The sequence below is a fragment of the Lolium perenne genome, chromosome 2 (genome assembly GCF_019359855.2).
Source record: "Lolium perenne isolate Kyuss_39 chromosome 2, Kyuss_2.0, whole genome shotgun sequence".
In the NCBI taxonomy this organism is placed as follows: Eukaryota; Viridiplantae; Streptophyta; class Magnoliopsida; order Poales; family Poaceae; genus Lolium; species Lolium perenne.
The window spans coordinates 256,343,189-256,352,868 of NC_067245.2; the positions used below are offsets into that span (position 1 = coordinate 256,343,189).

Sequence of the window (9,680 nt, forward strand, 5' to 3'; positions counted from 1 at the left end):
CCGCCCGGCCCCAGCGGCTGGGTCCAGAAGAGGCGTCCGGCGCGGGAACATGTCGTCCAGCGTCGGCTGCCGCGTTGGTTCGACCCGCATGCCGCGATCGGGCGCGGAGGCCAGCGGCACGGCAAAGGAAGACGCCCCTGTCGCAGGCGGCGGCGGCGGCGTAGGTGCGCGCGAGGAAGGCTGTGGCGTCTGCTCCCTCCTCTGGCGCGGAAGCGGCGACACCACGCGTGGAGCTTGCCGGGAGCCGCCGCCCTGGGCAAACTTGATAGGGGCCCTAGCCGGATAAACAGAAAGATAATAAGCACAAAAGTAAGGAAAGAAAAGGAATCAAACAAGAAAAAGAGAGAGAGAGCTCACCCGGCTTGCTCCGGGACCTTCTTCGGCTGATGCCGGCGCTGTTTCTTCGCCCTCGACTCCGCGGCGGCGGTGGAGCCGGCTCTCTTCGTGCCCTTGGGCGCCGAAGTCGCCGTGGCGCTTGGCGGCCTCGTGCGCAGAGGCACGGCGGGGATTGGCCCCGTGCCGGACGTCGCCGGCTCCTCCTCCTCCTGGTGCTCTGGTGAAGGGGGCGGATTGTGCTCCCCCTGGCCGCCTAGATCAGGCGCCTGCGGCAGGTCGTCGTCGCCGGCATGGTCGCCGGCTTGGTCAGCCGGATCGACGAGATCCGGCGTCCACCTCTTCGTCGCCAGGTCGCCGTCCTCGGCGTTCTGGCGCTCAAAAACCTAGAAAGACAGAAAAACATGAGCATAGCCGGAAGTCGGCAGAAGAAAAAGGAAGTCGGCCTCGCAGCCGCAAGCCGGAAAATGGCAAAGACACGAAGCTTACCCGCGCCGGTGGATGGTTCCTGTCGCAGGGCACCAGCCCGTAGCTCCAGTCCTCCGCCAGGTTCGCCTTGGTGATGTGGTTCACCCGGCTGGCCACCTGGGCCTTGGTGAGCGGCACCTTGGACGTCCGGTTCGGATCGAACCGGCCGGACATGTGCCCGATCTTGTGGGTGCGCATCTGGAGCGGCAGCACCCGGCGCTCGGCGATGGTGCAGAGAAGATCTTCGGCAGTCAGCCCGCCAGCGGTGGCTGTCGCCAGGAGATCCCAGAGCAGGTTCACCTCGGCGTTCTGGTCCGTCGAGCGGGCGTTGTGGCTCCAGTTGATCCGGCCGACTGGAGGAGCCGGATTGAACTCCGGCAGGTTGATCCGGTCGACGAGCTCCCCCTCGTTGCGCACGTAGAAGAATGACATTTGCCAGTTCTTCACCGAGTCGACGGTGGGGATCTTGGGGAAAGGCGTACCAGGCCGGGTGTAGATCGAGGCGGCGCCGCAGGCTCGCAGGCGGCCGTCGTTGGTCTGCGCCTTCAAGAAGAAGAGCCGGCTCCAGAAGTCGATGTCGGGCCACAAGCCGGCGTAGGCCTCCATGAACGCTACGAAGCAGCTCAGGAGGACGCACGCGTTGGCCGGCAGGTGGTGCGGCTGAAGGCCGAAGTGGTCGAGGAATTGCCGGAAGAACGGCGAAGCCGGCAGACCCAGCCCGCGGTCGAGGTGCGCGCCGAAGACGACGCGCTCGCCGTTCCTCGGCTCGGGCTCCGTCTCCTCGCCGGGCACCCGCGTGATGACCGACTGCGGGACTCGCCGGAGGCGTACTGTGCGCTCGATGTCGTCCTCCCGCATGTAGGAGCCCCTCCACGATCCACTGGGGGACGCCATTGACGAGGTCGAGGAAGAAGATGACCAGGAGAGGCTGAACGGCGAGGAAGAACCTTGCGATCGCGGCGGCGACAGCGGCGGCTGAGGACGCTCCGTCGAGACGCGCGGCCCCGTGGCGCCGGATTGGCGGGGTGGCGGCGGCGGATCGGTGGAGATTCGCCCGCCGGAGTTCGCCAGCGGAAGATGTTCGCCGGAGCAGCAGCGAGCTCGAGCGCGCAGAGGATAGCGATGGGAGCAAGAGTGCGAGGAAGAAGAAATGGCAAGTCGCCGCCTCGAGGCGCCCCCCCGCGGCATTTATAGCCACCCGACGCGGGCGGTTGGCCTCCAAGTGGCGGTCGTGGGCCGTAACTCCTCCCACGTCGCCGGATTTATCGCGCCGTAATCGCGCCGTAACTCCTCCCACGTCCACGACGGTTACCGAAACGGCCACACCACGTCGCCCACTACCGCACCGGATCCGGGGAACATTGATGTGACCAGACGAACCGACCACCGGGCCAGGCGTCGACCCGCCAAGTCGGGCGCAGGACCCGAGGCGGCGGGAGACTCCGGCGCGCCGCAAGCCGGAGCCGGACCAAAAGTTCCACTCAAGCCAAAATTCATCAGCAAGGCGGAGGCGCCGTCGAGATCTTGCAAGAAAGCAAAAACCGTACAAGTGTAAAAGCGGCCGGCTGGGAAGCAGCCGGCAGGAACGAGCCGGATGAGGGCGCAGCCGGCTGAATGGAAATTCTCAGTCGGCCCCTCCAAGTGCCGTCTAATATATTCGAGAAGCCGGGAAAACCTGCCTAGGTCCTTCTAAACGCAGGACCTTGCCAGCTTCGGGGGCTAATGTCGGGGGGAAGACCCCGGATAGGGCAATGGACGCGGAGCAGCCGGCTGGCCACTGGCCGGCTCGCGGCAAGGCCGGCTGAGGAGCAGCCGGCTGGCGCCGTGGCCGGCTGGTCCGGAAGCCGGTTGGCTCTAGGTCCTAGTCGGCCTGGCTGCGGCCACCAATGCTGTAGCTGGGCCGGCTTCTACAAGCCATATCCGACTGGGGTTTGTACCTCAGACCGACTCGAGGCTGGCGAGTCTTGCACTCGAAGGAACCGGGTTGGTGATCCGGGTTCCCAAAGTCCACGCTGACTCCATCTTCCATAAAGCGCGGGGCACTGTGGAGCAATAGTGCCACGCGCTGGACAGGCCGTCAGAGCTTACGACGATCCGTACTGGCTACAGTGGCTGACGGCGACAGGGACACCTCCTCCATACCGCTGACCGTGGCAGCCGGATGGGACAGGCCACGATGCTCAACCACTCCTGACGTCACCACCTCGGGAAGGAGCGGAAGCCGAAGCCGGCCAAGCCGGCCAGTAGACTATAGGGTCTTATGTGTAAAGTGCCGGTGCCTATATAAGCCGCACTACCCCTCTAGTGCGAGGAGGATCGATCATTTTATTGCTTTCACCTACCTACAGAGCTGCCCTGTGAGAGAGACCATCGTCTTCCTTAGCCTCTCAGGGCCAGCCGGACACAGCTCTAGGAGCACCACTGTACTGTGTGATCATCATATACACTCATAGCAGGAGTAGAGGTTTTACCTCCACCGGAGGGCCTCGAACCTGGGTACGTCGCCATGTCGCTCGTGCCCATACCCGCTTCCGGATACCGCCGTGAGATCCCTCAGGAACCACTTCGATTAGCCACCCTATGGCATATGCCGTGACGATACCACGACATCTTTAAGTCGGCGTAACTCTTCTGACGACTCTGAGCTATTTTGAGTCTATCCCGGATCACCTCGATGACTTCTTGTCTCTCCTTGATGTAGTCCGGTGTAAACTCCTTGTTTTCTCCGGTTTCAAACCAACAAATTGGTGATCGACACTTTCTTCCGTACAATGCTTCGTACGGTGCCATCTGGATGCTACTCTGATAACTATTGTTATATGAGAATTCCGCTAAAGGTAAATGGTCCTCCCATGAGCCTCCAAAGTTCAGAGCACAAGCTCTAAGCATGTCCTCAAGTATCTGATTGGTTCTTTCGGTTTGTCCTCCGGTTTGTGGATGATAAGCTGTACTGAAATCCAGCTTGGATCCCAAAGCTTCTTGTAGTTGTTTCCAAAATGCTGATGTGAAAATTGAACCTCTATCTGAGACTATCTTCTTTGGTACTCCATGCTTACTCACAATCTCCTTCACATATATATCCACAAGCTTTTCTGCAGTATCTTTTGTGTTTACGGCTATGAAATGAGCACTCTTGGTAAGTCTGTCCACTATTACCCATATCATATCCTTCTTCTTACTAGTCATTGGTAGACCAGTAACAAAATCCATTCCGATTTCATCCCATTTCCATTCCGGTATCTCTAGTGGTTTGAGTAATCCCGCAGGACTCTGATGCTCTGCCTTCACTCGTTGACATGTATGACATTCCGAGACATATTGTGCTATTTCTCTTTTCATGTTGTTCCACGTAACATCTCCTTCAAATCCATATACATCTTAGTACTTCCCGGATGTATTGAATAAGGGGTTTCATGTGCTTCCTTTAATATGATTGTCTTCACTTCTGGATCATCCGGTACACAGATCCTTTTCTGGAAGTATAATGAATCAAAATCCCCTAGATGGAATTCTGATGGTTTTCCTTCTCCAATCCTCTTGATTTCCTCTTGGATGAACAAATCATCCGCTTGCTTTCGGATAATCTCATATTTCAAGTCTGAGTACATCTCATCCATAATCCTCATGGTTGCTATACTTCCCTTATCATCACCTTGAATAAATAAAATCTGAGCCTCCTCTAGCTCTTTCCGAAGTTCCTTTGGAATCTCCCATTCCGTAGGTTGATTCTCGGTACTCTTCCTACTTAGGGCATCTGCTACTACATTAGCTTTGCCTGGTGTATAGTTGATCTTAAGGTCGTAATCCTTAATCAACTCTAACCATCTCTTCTGTCTCATGTTAATTCCTTCTGGGTGAAGAAATATTTCAAACTTTTGTGATCGGTGTATAACTCACACTTGGATCCATATAGAAATTGTCTCCAACTCTTCGTAGCATACACAATCGTCCGTAACTCTAGATCATGTACTGGGTAGTTGTGTTCATGTGGTTTCAACTGCCTTGATCCATAAGCTATGACCTTCCGATCTTGCATAAGAACACATCCAAGTCCATTCTTGGAAGCATCACAATACACCGTGTAATCCTTTCCAGGTTCAGGAACTGCTAACACCGGTGCTGTGGTTAACTTATCTTTGAGTGTTTGGAAGCTGGCTTCACACTCATCCGTCCACACAAATGGAGTATTTTTCTTGAGTAACTTGGTCATTGGTCCTGCAATCTTCGAAAATCCCTCTATGAATCTCCGATAATAGCCTGCCATACCAAGAAATCCTCGTATCTCCTTAGCATTTTTAGGTGATTTCCATTCCAATACGGACTGAACCTTGCTTGGATTCACCGCTATGCCTTCTTTGGTTATGACATGTCCAAGAAATTCAACACTATCTAACCAAAATTTGCACTTGCTAAACTTCGCATATAGCTGATGTTCCCTCAAAGTTTGCAGAACTATCTTCAAATGCTTGGCATGTTCTTCTTTATCTTTGGAATAGATTAGAATATCATCTATGAACACTATCACAAACTTGTCCAAGTACTTCATGAATATCTTGTTCATCAAATTCATGAAAATTGCTGGTGCATTTGTTAGTCCAAATGGTACAACCAAGTATTCATGGTGTCCATACCTTGATACGAACGCTGTTTTTGGTACATCCTCCTTCTTGATCTTGATTTGATGGTATCCTGACCTTAAATCTATCTTCGAGAAGACTCCTGCTCCTTGAACTTGATCAAAAAGGTCTTGGATTCTAGGTAAAGGATACTTGTTCTTGATAGTTACATTGTTCAAATTTCTGTAATCTCCACATATTCTCTTTCCTCCATCTCTTTTATCCACAAAAATCACTGGTGTACCCCATGGTGACACACTTTCTTGAATGAATCCCTTCTGTTCTAACTCATCAATCTGAGCTTTCAGTTCCACTAATTCCTTCGGCCCCATCTTATATGGTGGTTGTGCTATTGGTGCTGTGCCTGGAATCAGATCGATTGTGAATTCTATCTCTCTATCGGGTGGCATTCCCGGTAGTTCCTTAGGAAATACATCCTTAAACTCATTCACTACAGGAATATCTTCAATTCTCACCTCCTTCAGACTATTGAGTTCCAATCCAATCTCCAACTCACTGTACTTATCTCCTTGGAACACTATTTGACCTCCGATGGAGTTGCGAAGTGATACTGTTTTGTCTCCACAGTTAATCACCGCTCCATTTTCTGTCAACCAATCCATCCCTAGGATGACTGATATGTCCTTCATGGGTATGATGAATAGGTCCGCGAAATACACACAGTCACATATGGTTAGGACTTGTGCTTCTTTCACGTGGGTTACTAAGATCGTTCCCCCCGCGGATAGAACAGTTATAGGAGTTTCTAACTTAGAACATCTAAGCCCGGATTTTTCCACAAACTCCAATACAAGAAATGATGTGGTTGCTCTCGTATCAAATAATACTTTGCCAGGATGAGTAAGAATGCTTAGCGTACCTAAGACTGTTTGATCCGACTCTTCCGCTTGTTCCAAAGATGTGCAATTCAGCTTTCCATAAGGCTTTCCCCTCTTGTTGTTGTAGTTGTAGTTGCGGTTGTTGTTGTTGTTGTTGTTGCGGTTGTTGTTGTTGTTGTTGTTGTTGTTGTTGTTTCCACCTCGTCCTCCAGAGCTCTGTCCGCTCCAAGACGCCTTGTTTGGACACTCTGGCTTGATGTGTCCTTCCTTCCCACAACCATAACAAATGATCCTGGGTTTCTGACAATCCTTCTGCAAATGACCCTTTAGGCCACAATTATTGCAGATGATTTGGCTGATTGGGTTCTGGTTCTGACCTCCCCGGTTGTATTGGCTACCAGTAGTAGGTCGGTATCGGGGTTTGAAACTCCGATCAGGTGTTGTTTTACTGATTGGGTACTTCCTTGGCTCTATACGAGCCCTCTTCCTCCTATCCTCTTGGACTTGCCGGTAATCATCCTCGAAAGTGATTGCCGAGTCAATCAGTTCCTGGAATTCGGCAGTCCGTGCCAACCTCAGTTGCATCTTCATGTATGGATTCATGCCTTTCATGAACCGCTTCTTCCGCTTCTCCTCTGTATCTACATCCTCAGGTGCATACCTGGATAACCTGTTGAAATCCCGAACATACTGCATGATGGGTGCAGTATTCTGTCTTAGTTCTTCAAACTCCCTCTTCTTCAGCTCCACCACGCTGTCCGGAACATGAGCATCCCGGAACTTCTTCTTGAACTCCTCCCAGGTGAATACCTTATCTGGAGGGTGTACTGCTACAAGGTTCTCCCACCATGACGCTGCTGGTCCTGACAACAGATAAGTGGTGTATCTAATCTTCTCCTCATCGTTGCAACCAACGGTCTTCAGCTTCCGTTCCGTATCCATAAGCCAATCTTCAGCGTCCATTGGTTCTGGAGCTGATGTAAATGGTAGTGGTCTTGCATTTTGGAAGTCCGATAGTGTTACTCCCTTGCCTTCATTACCCCTATCATTGATGACGTGGGTAAAGAAATCTTGCATGTTCTTGCTCTGGCTTTCCTGGTAACGCCTCCTATCTTCCTCCATTGACCTCATATACTGTTGGAAGTCTGGGTGCATCATTGGGTGTGGTGGTGGTGGTGCGTTCTCTGCTCTAGCTGCTGCATCTGCCTCCTCTTTCTCTCTTGCTTCCCGCTCTCTGCGAGCCTCTTCGGTTTCTACCAACGCCATTTCCCCCTAGTCCTGTAACAAAGAGCGATTACTCATAATTACACCATGCAAATGCTTTCTGAGCTCAACTCAATGCCCAGAACTAGTCACACAATGAAATCAAGAAGCAAATACAAAACAAACATTTATTATGCATATACTTTGTATAATACATAACACACTCACAAACTTATATTACATGTGGTATATATAAACCACTTATTTGGCTCAAAGCCCAAGCCAACGGGAATTTAAAATACGCTCTATTACAATACCATCTAGATTACTTTATTCTTCCTTGGAGCTCTACTCCTCGTCATCATAACTCGCCTCCGCGTACATCCCTGGGGTCCATCCGGTACAGCGGTTTGTCCTCCGAACACCGTCCGGAATGAAGGTCCTTCCCGTAGGTATGTAGTCTGAATCGGACGAAGTGCCGAGACAGAGATCTGTCATGCCAAAGTAGCTCGATAAAGACTCATATATATCCCCAGTGGAATACAGCTCATCTTCTTCTGTCATCCATGTAGGATTCCTATTCACTTGACCCCTCATCTTCTTCTTCTTATTTTTCTTGGTTCCAGAACTCTCACCTACGATGTACTAGGATGTTTTGGGTAATCCCATCTCCAAATCTAAAGAAATGGAGTTGGTATCTTTCTCTTCCTGCCCAAAGCTCTGGTTAACATTCTGGTTAACCGCGCCTCCTTCATCCTCTGACTCACAAGTGATGGGTTCTCCTTCATCTCCAATTGGTTCCCCGAAACACCAACCAGTCGAGTTCTCGATTGGTGACTCCGAGCAGTTTAGGTTCCTGGAATCATCTCCCCCGTATCCAGACTCATATGATGTTGACAGATGTGGATAATGTGGGACAAAGTTGGGTGTGAGTGGATCTTTATGGGACAACTGGTCACTCAAATCTACATAGCTGTCTAGGCTAAAGAAAGGTGTAGTGTGTTGTGGTTGTGCCCTCAAATCACTCATCCGAGTTTGGACTTTATCAGGGTCCGTGAACTCAGCTAGCATGTGGTCAATCTCACCTCTCATCTTCATGTGTAAAAGGTACATCGTGGTCAATAAAGACTTACAGCTATCCATGTGATGTGCTGCAGCTTCAGGACTTCTGCGTGCTAACACCAAATGATTCAGAGTGGGATCCTCATCTTCCTCGGCATGAGGTATATGAGAAAACTCTGAACATAGTAGTTCTACTGACTTGTGCTACCTTATCTCAAGGATTGCCTTGAATAGGCCCATGTGGTAGGCTGTGGTGATAGTTTTGGCTTCTCCGTATGGCATTATACGACTCATCAGCAGTTTTGTCGGTAATTGGACCGATACCCTGCACTTGGCTAGAATTTCTCCATCATAGTAGGTATACTTGATAACAGGTATCCGTGGATCACAATGAAGTTCCTTCAGCATCCCACACAGGAGAGCTGTTATTGGTCCATCATAATCACCGAGCCATCCCTCAACCTTCCTCAAAGTCATCTTAGGAAAAGTGTTCGCCATTATGGCTGTATACAAAAGCAGAATATTAGTAGTGATAATGCATCATAATAGCTATAATAAAGAATTATCGCACTAAAATATATGGTTTTGCTATTCTCAAGTGAATAATCACCATATTTCTAGAGAATCCTTTACTATTTCTACTAGACTCATACAGGTTTCTTCCCTATACTAGGTTTTTCCAACCTAAGGTCGCAACATTTGCTCTGATACCAGCTGCGGTGACCCAGCATACCACTGCATGTTGTAGTATACAAGTCGTTGATATGATCTTTGCGAAGGGACTTCTTCACAATTTGCCATATCCCTCAGAGTGGTACAACAGAAACATTGCAGGTCATAACACTCCATACTTTATTACATACATTGTCTTAACAAGTTGGTATTCTCACAGGTCCTATGAGAACACCCTAAGGTACTACTTAAGTACGATTACAACTCATAACAAATATAAAGAGAGCTCAACAACTTATTTAGGTAAGTTCTACGTTGCTCGGCTCTATGATGCTAGGGTATGTCACTACTCCTCCACCTCCGTGTCATCTGGCCCGTAGACTATCCCATAGTCTACGCCTTCCACTCCGCCGGTAAGATCAGGTTCTTCGTAGACCAGCTCGTAACTTCCTTCTGGTGCTCCATCGTTGATGGCCTCCACTTCCGG

General features: G+C 50.5%; 1 protein-coding gene across 1 annotated transcript; it reads right to left on the bottom strand.

Moving 5' to 3' along the window:
* Positions 1 to 154: 154 nt before the first annotated feature.
* On the bottom strand, positions 155 to 1,407 carry LOC139835788 (uncharacterized). The gene is made up of 2 exons (XM_071825657.1): positions 823 to 1,407; positions 155 to 719 (listed from the first exon to the last, which is right to left on the bottom strand). Exons 1-2 carry the CDS (start codon positions 1,405 to 1,407, stop codon positions 354 to 356), a joined length of 951 nt encoding a protein of 316 aa, XP_071681758.1. The 3' UTR covers positions 155 to 353.
* Between the last annotated feature and the right edge of the window lie 8,273 nt (positions 1,408 to 9,680).